Below are 19680 nucleotides of genomic sequence, written 5' to 3'. Positions count from 1 at the left end.
CATATTTTAAAATATATTTTTAAAAAGTATTTTGCAAGCTTCTTCATAACTACAATTGGACCTAGATATTTTACCAATCTTATTTCTTTATTCTCTTGAATCCCTTTTAATCCTTTAATTATTCAAATCAATGCACACTTTGCTCTTCCAGCTAATTAGGTGCTAAGACCTATATATCTATAATCAAAAGTTTTTTGAAGTTCTCTGCACTCTAAACAATTGTATTAAGTTAAAGCAGGAGATAAAACCTAACACACACGTTTTGGCTGTCTAAATATTAGTTGCTAGGTTTGTTAGTCAGACTCATAACTTCATTGTTTCCTGTCTGTATAAATATGAATGACATTTAATGTGACTTCCTTATTCTGCACAAACTGGAGCATCACTCAAGTCTTAGCGGACACGTCTTCTGTCAGGCTCATGAAATGGATTCAGTCTATGAAAATTCTGGTTTTAAACTTTCAACAGTTTCATCAGATGAAAAATGCTCTCAACACAGAGGTAAGGCTGGGGATATCATCAGTATATGCATCAGAATTTTCTTTAGAAAAGATTTAGCACTGCAGTTACCGTATACGTTTTTTTTTCATGTTCATTCATCCATTACACATTTGGCAGATGCTTATGTCCAAATCGGCTTACAATTCATTCAAGGTATACGTTTAATCAATTAATGTGTTCCCTAGGAATCAAAAGCTGTGAACTCTGTCATTTAACCCTCATATTGTGTGTGTGGAGTCAATATGATCCCAATCGACTATTCCTTAGTTAAAATAACATGGTTCTCTTCATCTCAGTGGCACAAGATTGTGTGACTTTTTCTACATTATCCATCTATACACACAAAAAACTGGGCATGATTCGGTTGTTCTAAAGGTATGTAAAAAAAAAAGTCACACTCTTGGCGTTTGGGTCAGAATGACCCCACATTGAAAACGAATGTGAAAATGTTTTTTTATTTTTCATTTGTCAAAAATAAAAATCAATAAATGCAGCATAAATTTTCACACAGAAATGAAGACCTGGTACTAGAGCACAAATGCAATGTAGAACAGACATGCTCACTCACACACAGACACGGATGCACAAACACACACACACACACACACACACACACAGGTGTGACTGCCACAGAGAGCATTTGTATAGAATTTGGTAAATAAAATCAGCCACAATGCAACGCACAGATATGAAGGATATGCATCAGAGAAGAGAAGAGAAGAGAAGAGAAGAGAAGAGAAGAGAAGAGAAGAGAAGAGAAGAGAAGAGAAGAGAAGAGAAGAGAAGAGAAGAGAATTTGTGGTATCAGCAACATTATCCAACATAGAAACCACAAAAAGAAAACATGCCACTGAGAAATGGTTTGACAATGACTCCAAAAAACTTAGGAAAGAAGTAAGAATCCTATCAAACCAGAAACACAGAGATGCTGACAATGAGAACATCTGTTATATCTATCACAAACAACTTAAACAATATAGAAATACTTTAAGAAAGATAAAACAACAAAACACAAAAAGTCAACTCAGGGAAATTGAAGAATCCTAATCCAGCACTTCTGGAAACATTGGAACACATTAAACAAATATTACCATCAAGAACTAGCCATCCAGAATGGAGATGCTTGGATAAACCCCTTCTAAAACCTCTTTAGTGATATAAGGTCTCCAAGGGCACACAAACAACTTCATCATGTCATGCCCTTGGCCAGGAGCCATGGGCAGAGGGTGAACCACATCTAGATGTGATTCATTCTTAAAATTAGGAGGAATGAACTTAAAAACTCTCAAAACTTTATTTTTAAATCAATTTAAATAGAATATTATGAAATAGTGACATGTTGCCCATCAACAATCCCCACAATCCAGAATAAATACTTTTGTTATTAAAGTGGTTATGTTCACAAACCACTATGATTTGAACAGGCAAGCATATGCGTGTTTTGGCACGGCAGGCAGTTCGAATAATAAATAGCCTAAGCATAGCCTGACCTAATGCAGCAAAAACATACGTAGGAGACGTGCATACAAGCGTTCCCTTTATAATCACTAAGCTGTCACTTTTCTTAATTCATCGCAATCTCACAAAGTTCTGCAAATCGATTAAGCAGACGGTACAATAAATATCTTATTTAGCCAAAACGTCCACATTTTTTGTTACAAGTTGATGAATCAAAAAAAAGAAAAAATATATTTATCTCGTTTATGTTTTATCATTTAATCATTTATATCTCAAATATCATTTGATCAAATGTAATCAATCATATTTTAAGAAATCATGTAGTTTGATGTGTTTATCATTATTATTTGAAATGTATGTTCAATGCTTTTCTCCTAGAAGTTTCCGATAGACAGACCACAGTAGAGCAAATGTTTCAGTTAAAGTGATAAAAGATGTTATCTTGGCATGGTGGCAAGGGACATGGTGTATAGCAGTTTCTTTCTTTGTATTGAGATGAACGACTTTCTGACACATATGGTGGTACGGTACAATATGTGTTTGTGCTCACACCCTAGGGTGCGAAACCATAAAAGCTAGATATGTTTCATATGTATCTATGTCTTGTGGGACTGCTTCGCTGTGATATGCTATGAAAAGAGGAACTTGGCTCTGTTCCGCTGAGCAACAGTGTAAAAAGTGTTCAGTTCACTTAAAAAAAATTAGTAAACCCATTGCCTTAAAATTAAGTAAATAAACGTAATGCCTAATTGAAAAAAATTAAGTTATGTGAACTTGACAATTCCACATTCCTTAATTGTTTTAATTTAGCATGAAGTATATTTACTTAGCAACACGTTTCCTAAAAAAAAAATATTTTCAAAGAGAGATCTCTCAACAACTTTACTTTTCTTTAGGCAAGAATATTATACTGAGAGTGTGACATTTTATTTAGAAAAAAGCCTCAGGGGGTACACTACTCTAAAATGTTTGAGGACCAGTGCTCTATGGGAACTCCTGCCCATAGAAACACAGGGTCTGACCATGGGCTGAAGGTTTGGCGACGGGTCGGGGTAAAACCTTTGTTGGGTGTCCTGCGCTGCTACGCCCATCTCAGGACTCAGCCGGGAAGCCAGTGCTGAAGCGGTCTCATATGAAGCAATCCAAGTGGCGTTGTTGCGGCTGCAGATGCATATGCCCCAGGAGTCTCTGAAAAAGTTTCAATGAGGCCGCCGTCCGGCCTTTGAACAAATTTGAGCAGTTCAGCACTGACCGAGCACGTTTCTCTTTGAGGCGTGCTGTCTGGTTGACCGAGTCCAACTGGCAAAGTACACATAGGTTGAATGCAAGGACCCGACTCGTACGGCATAGCGGCCCAAAGTGGGATCTGAGTGTGTGGTGCAACACTTATCTGGTTCCTCGATTGGGTTCGATTGATTCCTGCTGGTGACAAAAGAGGGGGCTGAGGGTGGCAAGGCATAGTGTTGCGCACCGCCACCCGCACCCTCTTGGGACCCAGAGATAGAGGAAACTGCCCTTTCATTAAAAAGTTGGGTACCGCTGGTAGCCAACGGCGGAACAGAAACAAAACTGAACAAAAGATTCTCCACCCGGCCCTCCTCTGTCTGGGGGAAGAGCAGCTCTGTCCATCTCCGGGTCAACCGTCTCAGGGTGGTGTTTCACCGACCACTTGGAGGATTAGCGGTTGAGACGGTTGGCATCGTCTTCCTGCGGAGGCTTGACGTCACGGCAGAGCGCTTGCTTTTTTCCCGCAATGGAACAGACGCCCTTGGCGATGAGCAGACGGAGGGGCAGCTCACGATGGCCTGGTAGCATTTCGGAGCGGGCTCTTGATTGCCTGAACCTGCTTCTGGACTGCCAAGAACTGCAGGGCACACTTCTCAACAGAGTTGCCGAAAAGGCCACCTTGTGAGATGGGAGCATCGAGAAAGTGAGTTTTGTCGACATCTCGCACCCCAACAAGGTTTAGCCAGGGGGCATTTCTGGACCACAAAGGTAGACCATCATGCTAGCAACATGCTAATTGTGTTAGCATCTTGCTAAAAAACATGCTAACAACATGCTAATTGTGTAAACATCTTGCAAAAAATGCTAGTAACATGTTAACTACATGCTAGCAACATGCTAATCATGCTAGCAATATGCTAATCATGTTAACATCATGCTAGCAACATGTTGATCATGCTAGCAGCATCCTAATAATGCTAGCAAAATGGTAACAACATGCTTATGCTAGCATCATGCTAATCCTGCTAAAATCATGCTAGCAACATGCTAATCATGTTAACATTATGCTAGCAACATGTTAATCGTATTAGCATCTGCCCAGTGGCGAGTTTTGCCACTGCAAGCAACACTCAGATTTTCTTCAGGAAAAGTGCCTTCTAGTTTCACTTACAAGTGTATAAGGTTGAGTCAGATATTTAATTACGCAAATGATTTTTTTCTCTAGTCAATGTGTTGAAAATGTGAATTATTTAAATTAAAATAAATTAATTTTAAGAAATTAACCCAGTGTAAATTCAGGTATGGTTCCAGACGGAAATGCTGCAAAGATTCAAGGTTCAGATATAATTTACTTTTTCTCGTCAAATTTCTAACCAGGCAACTCCACTGAAGAGAGAGAGAGAGAGGTCACTTCTCCTAAGTGGATTAAAGTTGCTCTGATTGTTCTGGGTGTCTCTCTTGTTTTTGCTCTCGGAGGTCTCTGCGCTCTCGGGGTGATTTGTAAGTATAACTGATACTTGATCTTTGCTCTGTTCAGGGTTGTATTGACTCAGTTACTGTAAGTACTTTTATAAAACACAATGTTGGACAGTAGCATCATTTAAAATCGCAGCACAATTTATAGTAGATTTTTATTTGTAAAATCATACTTTTCAGCAAGCTATTTTATTAGGCAATATTGTCAAACAAACCTCCACATTTAAGGTGTAAACTGCCATTTATTAAGCCGGAAGAGAATGATTTTGTAATTTCAGTCTTATGTGTGCATTATGGACTTTCCTCAAAAACACATTTTCCACTGCTGCTTTTGTCTTTAATCAGATATTCATAAGCTTGCTGATTTCGAATCACTGAATGAGCAGCACATCATGGTTTCAAAGACACTGGCAGCTCAACAGATCAACAGCACAGGTGAGAAAACGGTATTTCATAAACGGTGGAGCACAGACATGTTTCATTAACAGTGTTGAGTGTTTATTGAACTCACCATGTGAGAAACTTTATCTGCTTGTTGTCCCATATTTTCCAAGTTATAAGAGCACTAGAGGAACTTAAAACCAACTACACCAGAGTTATAGAACAGTTTCTGCTTCATGTTGGTGAGATGGTTTTTATTTGACATTTTTATTACATTTTTTGAGCATTATTTTGTGTTCGGGTCATTTTGAAATGCTAGTTAATTTTATTGCATTGGACTAAAATTGACTGACTTTTCTCACCCAAAGTCTAACAACTTCCCCCCCAAAAAATTTATACTTTTTGTACAAAATGGCACAAAAGCCAGACTTGTGGTGTTTCTGGTAAAAAAAAAAGACCAGCCTACAAAAAATAGCGTATAAATCTCTTGTTATGCTATTTTATCACCAAATACTGGATTCAATCTTTTTGTCAACTTGTTTTCTTTAAATTAGGACAGGTTATGTCATTTAAATTATGTCAAAAAGATTGAATCCAATATTTGATGATTAAATAGTGTAACAATTTATTTATAAGCAATTTTTATGCATGCATGGAATATCACACGTGTTTTAGGGTTTTCTACACAGCACAAGGGTTAAAAATGCCACAGTCTTCTGTTCTGACTTCAATTTTCTAAATATCTTCTTGTTTATATTTTACTATTTAATGGTCTTTTCACCAGCCATGAAGAAAGAGTTTAATGATCTTACAGCCAGATACGACACACTTAGAGAACGGCTGTCCTTTTACGATGGTGAGTGTCAGTTTACAAGCTTAGTGTGACACAAAGTGTGAATATTTCTGCACATGGAAGTTTCATTAACTTTATTATATAAATAATGGAAGGTCTAATCACACTTTATTCATCTTTCACAGCTCAGTCTTGTGATTTCGCTGTGAATGGCGGGTTAGCTTGTCGTGGAAAGCTGTATTTATTCAGCTCTGATAAACTGAACTGGACATACAGTCGTGATGTCTGTGTTTCAAAAGGAGCCGATCTGGTGACCATAACCAGCAAATCAGAACAGGCAAGTCAGATCAATGATGAATTAATTGACACTTTATGAAAGCGTTATGAAAATGTGACATACAGCTGACTTGATTTAAGGTTTGATCACACAGTTGAAAGTTTTATTTTAAAGGATTTTTTGTACCTCTAATTTTACCTACGAAACAATTATTTGCACTATCACCTTTGTATTTTTTCTCCATTAGGATTTTCTGGTGTCTAAAATTAATGTGACGCACTGGATTGGTCTCAATGATCTGGACACTGAAGGACACTGGGTTTGGGTGAATAACCGAACTCTCACTGACACTGGAGTACAGTAAGAAATCATGCGTGATATTTTTGAGCTATTTATTTATTTAGCCTTCTCAATGGTGATGGGTAATTCCATCTCAATGGTTCAAAAATGGTAAAATTGGTTGCTTGAAGATTTTTAATTTTCTTCTTTTTGTGTGATAACCTAATTGTATTGGTGTTAAAAGAAAACAAATGTCTTGGTTCAACCACAGACCAAATGCATTATTGCTTGTTTGTGTGTTAAAGGTTTTGGTTTAGCGTGGGACAAAGTGAACCTGATAACTGGAGAGTACAGGATCCGTCTGGAGAGAACTGTGCTAGTCTGGGAGATGGAAATGGCCATTTTCAATCTTGGTTCGATGCTTCTTGTAAAACATTGAAAAAGTTTATCTGTGAAAAGAAATATTAATTTACCTCCATCAGTGATACTGTTACATGTCAGTTTGTTTTTGGACTGTTTGCATTTGTTCAGTTTCTCACCATTCCTCTGCTTCCATGGTCACGTCATCATTAGTTCAACTGTTTCAGCTGTGTGTAATTAATCATCTCATTAGTTATCTTTGTTTGCCTAATGTATGTAAATATACCCTGTGTTCTCCCTCTGTCTTGGTTGGTTCTTGTTGATGTTTGGTTGTGTAAGTTGTGTTACTCTCCTGCACTTTTTTCCTGTTCCAATGTGTTTTATGATTAAAGTTTTCCTTCCAACGTTCTTCCTCATCGTGAACATTTCTCAGCACCACCATCTGTAACAGAAGAACCGACCTAAACTAAAGATAGATCCTGCAGTACAGTTACTGTGCTTAGATCAGGACCAGCTTTCTCTCGAGGCTCACACCACAGCGTTCCTGGAATGGGTTTTGGCTGTCTATGAGTCCCCGTTCACCATCGGCCTTCCATGTGTCTAAAATAACGTGTTACAACTAGACTAAATAATGTTAATGTGATGTGTGCTACAGCTATTTCAAGTCTTGTGAAGCAATACAGTACTTTTTTTGTGAGAAAAGCAACATAATTCTATTACTGATCATTTTGCCCTTTTACAACAAGCAATTTTGTTCTGTTCTGTCCAGAAGTCACTCATGCAGTTGTCCTCTAAACTCTTCATTGATTGCTTAAGTTCCTCATTTGTTAGTCGCTTCAATGATAAAACTGTAATAAATGTGATTTAGTAATGTTATTTTATTACTGCATTTAGATATTTATTTGATTGTGTGCAGTGGCGGTTCTACATTGAATTACACCCTGGGCGAGACCACCTTCGAGCAAACTACTTACAGATTCCATTGGCTAATTACAAGGCCTAACCCAACTGATGGAAATAAATAATAACTGAACTCGTAACAGTTTTGTTGCAAAGCAAAATATTATGGGGAAATTATATCTTGTGTTTGTCGACTTAAAACCTAATTATTGTTGTATAAGCATAACAAGCATCATAGCAAAAAGGCTAAGAAACGTAAGAGACGAGTTACCCACAATTAACATTAGCCCTTCATTCATGACAACATGGATACCGTAATCATACCACAGAGAGAACATAGTTGCATACCTTTATCTTTTGCTCGTTTCTCCTCTTATTTTTCTTTTTCTAAATTGTGCACTTGATGGCTTTGACCTTTTCCTGTCCATCTCTGTTTATTTGGCCCTCGACAATCAACAGATTTAACCCACCCCCCGCCCCCCAACACTGTCGCTCACGTCACGACCACAAGTCAAGACTAAACAGATTCACCTTGGTGAGGTGACCCACATAATCGTTTTGTATTACTTAGTTTTTATTAGCCATTTCACACAATTCAGAAAAAAAAAATTTGCAGGAACTATAGGCCTGTATTTATAATATTATGAATGAAATGTGCGTTATTTTGGAAGAAAGTCGAGGTGGTGTGACTGACTTTAGCCCACTAATTCCATTAGAGTATTGCTGATACAGTGCTCCTGCTACGCGCTGCCGCGCCGCCTCTGCGTGCGGTGTGTGAATGCTCTCATCTGTTAACATGGGCGCCGAAAAAAATACGCACCGCTAACGCGTGCAGTGTGAAACCGGCGTCACACACGGCACCTTCTCAGCAAGCAGGGGCGCCAATTTGCCAATTCCCCACACAGTGAAAAGATAGATAATTATGGAAGCTTGTTTCCGCCACAGAATGAATAAATAATAATAATAATTGCGACTTTTTATCTCACAATTCTGACTTTTTTTCTCACAATTGCGAGTTTACATCTCGCAATTCTGACTTTATTTCTTACAATTGCGAGATATAAAGTCAGAATTGCGTGATAAAGTCGCAATTGCGTGTTATAAAGTCAGAATTGTGAGATATAAAGTCGCAATTGCGTGTTATAAAGTCAGAATTGTGAGATATAAAGTCGCAATTGCGTGTTATAAAGTCAGAATTGCGAGAGAGAAAACTAAGAATTCTGACTTTTTTTCTCGCAATTCTGACTTTATAACACATAATTGCGAGTTTATATCTCGCAATTCTGACATATTTTCTCAGAATTGTAAGATATAAACTCGCAATTGCGAGTTACAAAGTCCAATTCTATGGGGGGAAAAAGACTGACTTTTTCCCTATCAGAATAGTTTATATCTCACAATTCTGACTTTATAACACGCAATTGCGACTTTATATCACGCAATTCTGACTTTATAACACGCAATTGCGACTTTATAACTCACAATTCTGACTTTATAATTCGCAATTGCGACTTCATATCACGCAATTCTGACTTTATAACTCGCAATTCTGACTTTATAACACGCAATTCTGACTTTATATCACGCAATTCTGACTTTATATCTCACAATTCTGACTTTATATCTCACAATTCTGACTTTATAACTCGCAATTCTGACTTTATAACTCGCAATTCTGACTTTATAACACGCAATTGCGACTTTATATCACGCAATTCTGACTTTATATCTCACAATTCTGACTTTATATATCACATTTCTGACTTTATAACACGCAATTGCGACTTTATATCACGCAATTCTGACTTTATATCTCGCAATTCTGAGAAATAAAGTCAGAATTGTGAGATAAAAAGTCGCAATTACCTTTTTTATTTTTCATTCTGTGGCGGAAACAAGCTTCCATAGATAATAGAAAACCGCTTCGCAGAGGATTTTTTTTTAACTGCTCGTGACGCCCCCCATGTGACATGAAAAAATGTCGCCCCGGGCGACTGCCTAAAACCGCTACTGATTGTGTGAGACATCTAAAGGGTTGAAAACAGGAAAAAGTCTTGAAGAAACATTAATGCTGCAGGAATATATTTGTCCATTGTCTTTATACACCAACATATGGCATGAATTTTGCTTTTTGTTGAACCTAGAACTTATGACTAAATGTTATAAATGTTCATCTACTTACTAGCTAGATTCTTAATAATTTCAGATAGAACCTTTTTCGTACATTATCGCTCCCTGTTTATTTGTTTATAGAGCGGTCTTGCCCTGATCAATATGGCGGACTCGTTGACGTATCGCAGCAATGGTCCAAAGCGTCCACTTCTGTGTGCACACATGCTTCTTTCAAGTAATTTCCATTGTCAGTTTAAAATACTCTATAATAGGCCGCTGTACGTGAGCTGTATCGTTCAGTTTCGCTATCAGATGCATTTTCTTTACGCTATCAGATGAAGATGCGCTGTTTACGTTCTCCTCCATGTTTACATGTGCGTAGTGATATTGGCTTGATTTTGGCTCTGACCTACTTACATTTTCGATGCTGATTGGTTGAAAATCTAGCTAAACAGCTTTATATGTCTCAATACGCAGTCAATATAGTGCGCCAATAAATTACACTTTTCTCATTAACTGCTGGATAATGCGTGGAGAACTTTTTGCTTGGATAACTTTTATTACCGTTGAACATATTGAGCAAAAGAAAATGTATATTGGTATTTATGTCTATGGTTACAATGTTGTGAGCACGTAGACAGTGACGTTGTAGAAATGCGACGTGCCACAGACGTTGCCACAATGTACAGTAAATGTCACTGTCTACTCGTAAAGTGTATTCTTCATGTCGGAAAAGATGGTGAGAAAGGTCCGTAAAAACTACTCCATTGTACTGAGTCTTCCCAGGCCTCTCGACAACACACTACATGACACAGGCCAAGTCGAAATTACTTTTTTGTTGTTGTTAATTTACTTAACTTAAGTACAGTTTACTTAATTCCATCTGTGAAATTTACTTAAATAATATGCATGCAAAAACTTGCAAAATTAAGTAATTTAATAAGTAAAATTACATAATTGTTTTTTTTTACTTTTAAGGTTTCTTTATTTAATTTTTTTAAGGGAGGGCCTGAAATATGACTTCTTTGCGACCATTAAGGACATTTTGGAAATCTAAATGTTAAACTGGAAAAAACATGAAACCATTTTTATTTCCATAACGCAGCATATTTCTGATGAAACTGAACATTCAGTGAAAAACTGAATGAAAGGCAGGAATTTTTGAATTTGCAAATTATTTATTCGAATAGAAAACACTTTTATCTAAAGTTACTTACAAATGAGTGACCTAACAAACATTTTATTATAAGAATTAACAATATTTGCTGTAGGCTACATAATGCCAAGTATAAAGCAGAAGTTAAATGCAGAGAAGATGAATAAAGGAAGTTCTGTTAATTATGTTTTAGTTTAGTTTTCTCTCGAAGTGTGACTGGATTATGGTTGTGGTTTAGTTTTCTCGATTTCATCTATTTCTTGAGAGCTGTTTTTATGTTTCCCCGGTAACCTCTGTACACAAAGCAACAACAGGTCTCGAAAGATTTATCTCACTTCACAATAGTTTGCCAACATACAAGCTAGCTAGTAACAATAGTAGTTAGTCCTAAAATGTACACCATGGTACGGTTCAATTTTTTGGTTGGGTTTGTCCATATTTTACCCAAATTTGGGTTAAAACAACCCAGCATTTTTTAGAGTCTTTTCAGACCACAAAAGAAGATTTTTTTTAAATTGTTAAGCTCGTGCTCTTCTGTCTGGCAGTGAATAATGATCAGCATCAAGCTTAAAAAAAGATGCAAATGTATCACAGAATGATCCTATGCAACATGTGTCATGTATATGAACTTATATACTATACATACTGAAGTGCAATATTGTCCAATCCATATGTGACACAGTGTGGCTTGAAATTATGTTGACATTATTTTAGAAGATTTCAAAATCTGCTGCAGCAAAATCTAAATGCCAACAATATGAGATTTTCTGCTTAATGTTGGGGGCTGTAAATCAATAGTAATCAGCCTCATTCTTCACTTTTGGAGAACACAAACATATAATTATATCTTATTTTTTAGAGATATAGTCAAACATGTAGTTGCCCAATTTGTTAGTCAGACTCATAACTTCATTGTTTGCTTGTATGGATGATATTTTATGTGACTTCCTTAATCTCAATAAACTCAAGCATCACTCAAGTCTCAGCGGACACGTCTTCTGTCAGGCTCATGAAATGGATTCAGTCTATGCAAATTCTGATTTCATATTTTCAACAGTTGCTTCAGAAGAAAACTGCTCTCAACACAAAGGTAAGGACTGGGATGTTTTATCAGTGTGCATTCATTTCTATTTTAATGATTTAGCACTATAGTAATGTTGTAGCCTATAAGGTTATATGTTCATTCAACAATTACAATTTTGACGGATGCTTTTGTCCAAAGCAACATCAGGTATACATTTTATCCATTCATGAGTTCCCATGGGAATCAACTTGTTTGCAATCAAATCTTGTTTGCTTGGTTGTGTGCACCTGACTCTAATGTGCTGCTCTCTTTATATTGTGCTCCTTTATACTGTGCTCCTTTATATTGTGATCCTTTATATTGTGCTCCGTTATATTGTGCTTGTAAGAAAGATGACTGTATGATCGTGTATGCGCACCTCTGGCGCATATTAATGTGCTACAACACAGCCTGAGCGCACGCAACGAGCATCTGTCTGCTCAGTCTGTGCAGATTCACGGGCGACGGTGAAGCAAGTGTGTGACGGGACGAAGCTGCTTAGATTATTCACCGTGTGTAGACTGTTTAGACTCATATTGTGTGCGTCACTTCTGAATAAACCACACCTCTGAATATATACATATTAGGAGATTGTATGCCCATACCTACTCCAACAGTTTATTAAACACCATCCAATCAGTTATTGGTCTGGTTCCTGTGTTCTGACCTACACCCGAGAGTGATTACCACACAAAGTAGTTCCAGCAATAGAAATAGAATACAGTCCTTTTAAGTCTCCCCAACATTCAGTGCTCCTTTATATTGTGCTCCTTTCCCTCATGTCTTGTGTGCACCTTTCTTGCCTGTGTCTACGGGTTTTGTAAGCTCTAATATAAAAATATTTTTGATAAATTCTAAGGTTTTTACTCTAGTCTAGTTCCAGACTTTATTTTGCTTTAGTTCTCCCAGGCCTTAATTGTGGTTTCCCTTTGATTTAGAATTTGTTGCTATATAGTCTTTTATTTATTTTTCTCTCTAGTTCCTTGCAAGTTTGCAGTCTTGTTTTTTAGTCATATTTAGTTTACAGCTCCAGTCATTTATTCCTAGAAATTATTTAGCTTTCCTCTTGTTTGCAAGCTAAAGTTATTTTTTTTATATTTCTTTGTTTTCTTTTTCTTTTCTAATTCCACTTGTTTCTGGTTTCTTTATTTTGTTTTCTCTAGTCATAGTTTTATTCTTGCTCATTTGTCGTTTTTGTCATCTCTTGTGTGGGTTTCTGCCCTGTCGCTGGTCTCTGACTCTCCAGGCCTCCAGCTAGTCTGGTGTTGCGTCTAGTCTCATCACCATAGTGTCAAGCCTCTGCTTCCCTGTACCTTTTCTCCGTCATTGGCCATCACGATTGGTACAGTCTAATCCCAGACCAGCCAGTTCTCCAATTGTGTCTTGCCACTATTGTTTGGACTTTGTTCCCACCTCAGTAATATTGTGCTGTGTCTTTTATTGTTGATAGATTATCACACCCAATCTGGATTCTCCCTCTCAGAATCGTGACATGTACTGAAAATTGTAGTTGTTTTAGTTATGATTACATTATTAATCAATGTCACTGGTAAAATATTTCAAAGCATCAAAGCAATTGTCTCCTGTTTCAAAAGATCTGTACACGCTAACACTTTAGAATACGGTTCCTTCGTTAATGAATAACTACACAGGAAAAAATGAATAACACAATATTAACAATCTAGTCACTACTATTAACTACAAGACATTTTGATTAATGAATTAGTAAGTAATAGCACACAGATGAAAGTGGTAGTTCATTATTAACTAATCAATAACTACTATTTGTTTAATGCTTCCCAGAGATCTACTGTAAGAATCATGGTAACTAACTAATAATGACTCAAGTGTTACTACATACTTCTAAAGGAATTACTAATTATTTGGATCTGCATTCTTAAGTGAAGATCATGGTAACTAACTAGCAATGACTAAAGTGTTACTACATACTTCTATGGGAATTACTATTTAAAACTTCACCAAAAATCTCAAAAGCTTAAAATAATTAGTAATTCCTTTAGAAGTATGTAGTAACACTTGAGTCATTACCAGTTAGCTACCACGATCTTCACTTTAGAATACGGTTCCAAATAATTAGTAATTCCTTTAGAAGTATGTAGTAACACTTGAGTCATTACTAGTTAGTTACGATGATCTTCACTTTAGAATACGGATCCAAATAAATATTAATTCCTTTAAATGTATGTAGTAACACTTCAGTCATTACTAGTTAGTTACCCATCTAATCCTTCACAAGATATTTGCACACACATATATGAGCTAGGAGACATACATAAAAACATTTTTTGTGAGGTAGGTTAAATAATAAAATCACTTTATATGGTATTTGGATGGCTAATAACTCAATATGTTACAGTCGTTCCAGTTGTTCCAGAGGAATGCCGGAAAATTGGCCACAGGACAAGTTAGGTCCTGACAACTGAATTTAAAAATGCATTTCTTTAAAATTATTCAGTTGATAAATAGCTCTCTAGGAGAGAGCATAGGCTAATTATTTCCCAAATCATTTGTCTGCTATGCTATTACATATTGATAAACCTTGTGTATTCATTTACAGTAGCAGTTAAAATTTGAATGTAGTGCTATGTGCTGCATTAGTTATTGATTAGTTTTGCATGAATTATGAAACTTTTTCAGTAGATCTCTGGGAAGCATTAAAAATAGTAGTTATTGATTAGTTAATAGTAAACAACCACTTTCATCTGTGTGCTGTTACTTACTAATTCGTTAATCAGAATTTCTTGTTAGTTAATAGTAGTTACTAGATTATTAATATTGTGTTACTCATTTGTTCCTGTGTAGTTATTCATTAATGAAGGAACCGTATTCTAAAGTGTTACCCTGTACACAAATGAAACAGATAAAATCAGTTAAAAAGAACTTGTGTACATTGAAAAAAGAAAAACATTTAGAGACATGAAAACCAAGAAAAATGCCTAATAAAAGCATAATCATAAGCAGTTTGTTCAATAACAGGGATTATGAGAAGAGCTCTTTCAATGGGACAGTTAATAACAATTTAAATAAGGAAAGTTCAAAACTGAAAGTTGCTGTTTTTAAAGACTTTTATACTCTTTTGGGAACTCACATGTGTGCCCAAATCCAGCTTTCAGTCACTGATTCCAAAAACCGTAGGCCTACATAATAAAAGGTAAAGTATGTCACTGCAGTCAGGAGCATGAAATATTGTTGACAATAGTGATAGCATGAAATGTTGTTGACAATAGTGATAGCATGAAATGTTGTTGACAATAGTGATAGCATGAAATGTTGTTGACAATAGTGATAGCATGAAATGTTGTTGACAATAGTGATAGCATGAAATATTGTTGACAATAGTGATAGCATGAAATATTGTTGACAATAGTGATAGCATGAAATATTGTTGACAATAGTGATAGCATGATATGTTGTTGACAATAGTGATAGCATGAAATGTTGTTGACAATAGTGATAGCATGAAATGTTGTTGACAATAGTGATAGCATGAAATGTTGTTGACAATAGTGATAGCATGATATGTTGTTGACAATAGTGATAGCATGAAATGTTGTTGACAATAGTGATAGCATGTATTGTTGACAATAGTGATAGCATGAAATGTTGTTGACAATAGTGATAGCATGAAATATTGTTGACAATAGTGATAGCATGAAATGTTGTTGACAATAGTGATAGCATGATATGTTGTTGACAATAGTGATAGCATGAAATATTGTTGACAATAGTGATAGCATGATATGTTGTTGACAATAGTGATAGCATGAAATGTTGTTGACAATAGTGATAGCATGAAATGTTGTTGACAATAGTGATAGCATGAAATGTTGTTGACAATAGTGATAGCATGAAATATTGTTGACAATAGTGATAGCATGAAATATTGTTGACAATAGTGATAGCATGTATTGTTGACAATAGTGATAGCATGAAATGTTGTTGACAATAGTGATAGCATGAAATATTGTTGACAATAGTGATAGCATGAAATATTGTTGACAATAGTGATAGCATGAAATGTTGTTGACAATAGTGATAGCATGAAATATTGCTGACAATAGTGATAGCATGAAATGTTGTTGACAATAGTGATAGCATGAAATATTGTTGACAATAGTGATAGCATGAAATATTGTTGACAATAGTGATAGCATGAAATGTTGTTGACAATAGTGATAGCATGAAATATTGTTGACAATAGTGATAGCATGAAATATTGTTGACAATAGTGATAGCATGTATTGTTGACAATAGTGATAGCATGAAATATTGATGACAATAGTGATAGCATGAAATATTGTTGACAATAGTGATAGCATGAAATATTGTTGACAATAGTGATAGCATGAAATGTTGTTGACAATAGTGATAGCATGAAATATTGCTGACAATAGTGATAGCATGAAATGTTGTTGACAATAGTGATAGCATGAAATGTTGTTGACAATAGTGATAGCATGAAATATTGTTGACAATAGTGATAGCATGAAATGTTGTTGACAATAAAGATAGCATGAAATATTGTTGACAATAGTGATAGCATGAAATATTGCTGACAATAGTGATAGCATGATATGTTGTTGACAATAGTGATAGCATGAAATGTTGTTGACAATAGTGATAGCATGAAATGTTGTTGACAATAGTGATAGCATGAAATATTGTTGACAATAGTGATAGCATGAAATGTTGTTGACAATAGTGATAGCATGAATTATTGTTGACAATAGTGATAGCATGAAATGTTGTTGACAATAGTGATAGCATGAAATGTTGTTGACAATAGTGATAGCATGAAATGTTGTTGACAATAATTATCGACAATAGTGATAACATGCACTTTCAACAATCGCTGAGAGAGAATTAATTCAACCAAAGTCAACTCCCCAACCAAAGGGCTTCAAAAACCTTTGTACCTGTACCATATGCCAAAGCCAAACTGGTTTGTAATAAGTGAATATGGTAATGCTGTTTTTGGAGTTGTTTAATAATCCTCTGTTGAGATATAGATTTTATTTGCAGTTGCTTTCATCTAAGGCCGTGTGGTTGTAAGACAGTTGTAGTTGTTGTGTTTACTCATCTCTTCCCTTTTTTCTGTTCTTCCTGTTGCTCTTATCTTCAGTGATTCAGCTTGTTAACCACAGGTGTCATAACTAATGCTCAATCATATTTTGTGTGAATCTACTTTATTTCACTAACTGCAACATTGCTACCGTGTTACTTTTACTCTCTATTGATTGGAACCATATAAAAACTGAGCAGTGTTTGTTTAACACTGTGGATTTTACTGTGCCAGTAATCATGTAGCCCGAAACATGCGTTTTTCTTTATTTAATAATTTATTCAAATTAGTTTGGAAAATTGTCTTGATCTTTATTTAACTATTAACGCAAATTAAGAAACGTGATATGTAACACATGCCAGTTTTGTTGTGGTCTTGCCGGGATCATACTAGCACCCAAAAAACAACATGCCGGTCAATTGGCACATCAGCATCCCAAGCTGGTCCCAGTGTGTAAAACACCTTATGCTGGTGACCATGCTGGATTTTTTAGCAGGGAAGGTCATAAGTTCAGAAAGTTAACATGAATGCAATACAAGTTGCTTTGGATAAAAGCATCTGCCAAAAGTATAAATAAACATGTTTTTAGATATATTGCATAAAGCAGGGGTGTTAAACTCAGTTCCTGGAGGGCCACAATCCACAGCTTCAACCTTAATTAAACACAGCTGATCCAGCTAATCAAGTCTTTGGGCTTACAGGTCCTTCTCAAAAAATTAGCATATTGTGATAAAGTTCATTATTTTCCATAATGTAATGATAAAAAATAAACTTTCATATATTTTAGATTCATTGCACAACAACTGAAATATTTCAGGTCTTTTATTGTTTTAATACTGATGATTTTGGCATACAGCTCATGAAAACCCCAAATTCCTATCTCAAAAAATTAGCATATCATGAAAAGGGTCTCTAAACGAGCTATTAACCTAATCATCTGAATCAACTAATTAACTCTAAACACCTGCAAAAGATTCCTGAGGCTTTTAAAAACTCCCAGCCTGTTTTATTACTCAAAACCGCAATCATGGGTAAGACTGCCGACCTGACTGCTGTCCAGAAGGCCATCATTGACACCCTCAAGCAAGAGGGTAAGACACAGACAGAAATTTCTGAACAAATAGTCTGTTCCCAGAGTGCTGTATCAAGGCACCTCAGTGGGAAGTCTGTGCGAAGGAAAAAGTGTGGCAAAAAACGCTGCACAACGAGAAGAGGTGACCGGACCCTGAGGAAGATTGTGGAGAAGGACCGATTCCAGACCTTGGAGGACCTGCGGAAGCAGTGGACTGAGTCTGGAGTAGAAACATCCAGAGCCACCGTGCACAGGCGTGTGCAGGAAATGGGCTACAGGTGCCGCATTCCCCAGGTCAAGCCACTTTTGAACCAGAAACAGCGGCAGAAGCGCCTGACCTGGGCTACAGAGAAGCAGCACTGGACTTCAGGCATTTTGGCATTTCCTTCTCCCCAGTCTTCCTCCAGACTCTGGCACCTTGATTTCCGAATGACATGCAAAATTTGCTTTCATCCGAAAAAAGTACTTTGGACCACTGAGCAACACTCCAGTGCTTATACCAGAGAATGTCTAATAAGGGGAGAATTGGCACTGTCTGGTTACTTCCAGTTTCTGGACTGGCTGCAGTAACACATCTCTGTCCATGCGGGGGCGCTCGCAGGCGAGTGCTGAATGAATGGGAGTCTATTGGGGTTTCACCCCCAAAAATCCACTTTTCTCAGGATGTAATTTTTTGTCAAGTAATTTGAAAGTTACATTCAAAAGGGGGGGCTAAGACAATACAATCAGCTGAAAAGTGCATTTTTAAGTTCACTTATCTGTTCTAAAAATCCGTTCAAAAATGTGATGACGTCACATAATAGCAGAATGCTTGCGTGTTCCGGCCAACAACGACCTAACCTGTAAGAAATCGAAAGGACATAAGTACTCGTTCATTCGACTTCAATTGAACTTGCGGAATCAACAATAAAATCTACGTTGATTCAACGACAAGCAGGAGAAAGGGATACATTTAGCCGTCTAGCTCCATAGACTCCCATTCATTCTGCACTCGCCCGCGATCACCTCCAGTGGAATTCTATTGGAACTGCAACCAAGATGATATACAATGGGGCTAATAGAGCATCACAGTCCCGCCCACAGCCGGTGCCGGAAGTAAGAATTCAATACAATTTCTCCATTGACAGTTGGGGTATAAGCCATAAAAACGTAACCATACATGGTAGACTTACAGCTACGGCTGTACTAAGCGATTGTATATGCTCATATAAACGCCAAAAGTTCATGGGGCACTAACCTTGTTTTAAGATCAATGCCTTTTATTCGCGATGTCTTGGATAAGTACTTCATTACCCACAATCCTGAAAAATCCCACAGTCCCACAGTGATGCATCTGATTGGTGGAAGTCGTGTAACTGTCTGGTTAAACCCCGTGAAGGTCCGTGAAGACTGAAGATCGTGTAATGACGCAGGGCTAGTTCATTGGTCGCACGTCAGAGGCGCCCGCGCCATTGGATGTGCAGTTGCCGCAGCACAGCCTATGAGCGAGCCAGATGCTCAATGTGTTAGCTGTGCAGCTGCAAATGCGTTTTACATATAAGC

General features: G+C 36.8%; 1 protein-coding gene across 1 annotated transcript; it reads left to right on the top strand.

The window, feature by feature from the left end:
• Positions 1-362: 362 nt before the first annotated feature.
• LOC143701541 (asialoglycoprotein receptor 2-like) lies at positions 363-7628 on the top strand. Its single transcript, XM_077194904.1, has 7 exons — positions 363-501; positions 4564-4686; positions 5008-5097; positions 5828-5899; positions 6022-6173; positions 6361-6473; positions 6698-7628. Exons 1-7 carry the CDS (start codon positions 426-428, stop codon positions 6858-6860), a joined length of 789 nt encoding a protein of 262 aa, XP_077051019.1. The 5' UTR covers positions 363-425; the 3' UTR covers positions 6861-7628.
• Positions 7629-19680: the final 12052 nt, after the last annotated feature.

The sequence above is a fragment of the Siphateles boraxobius genome, unplaced genomic scaffold (genome assembly GCF_051911475.1).
Source record: "Siphateles boraxobius isolate OS27281-9 unplaced genomic scaffold, OSU_SipBor_1 33, whole genome shotgun sequence".
In the NCBI taxonomy this organism is placed as follows: domain Eukaryota; kingdom Metazoa; phylum Chordata; class Actinopteri; order Cypriniformes; family Leuciscidae; genus Siphateles; species Siphateles boraxobius.
This window is presented reverse-complemented; position numbering and strand designations above follow the sequence as displayed.

Bases quoted from the DNA above. Each gene is read 5' to 3' on its own strand.
- LOC143701541 (XM_077194904.1), top strand. From the start codon at position 426: ATGGATTCAGTCTATGAAAATTCTGGTTTTAAACTTTCAACAGTTTCA. The intron at 5,098-5,827 runs GTGAGAAAACGG...TCTTTTCACCAG, and splicing joins TCAACAGATCAACAGCACAG to CCATGAAGAAAGAGTTTAAT. The intron at 6,474-6,697 runs GTAAGAAATCAT...TGTGTGTTAAAG, and splicing joins CTCACTGACACTGGAGTACA to GTTTTGGTTTAGCGTGGGAC.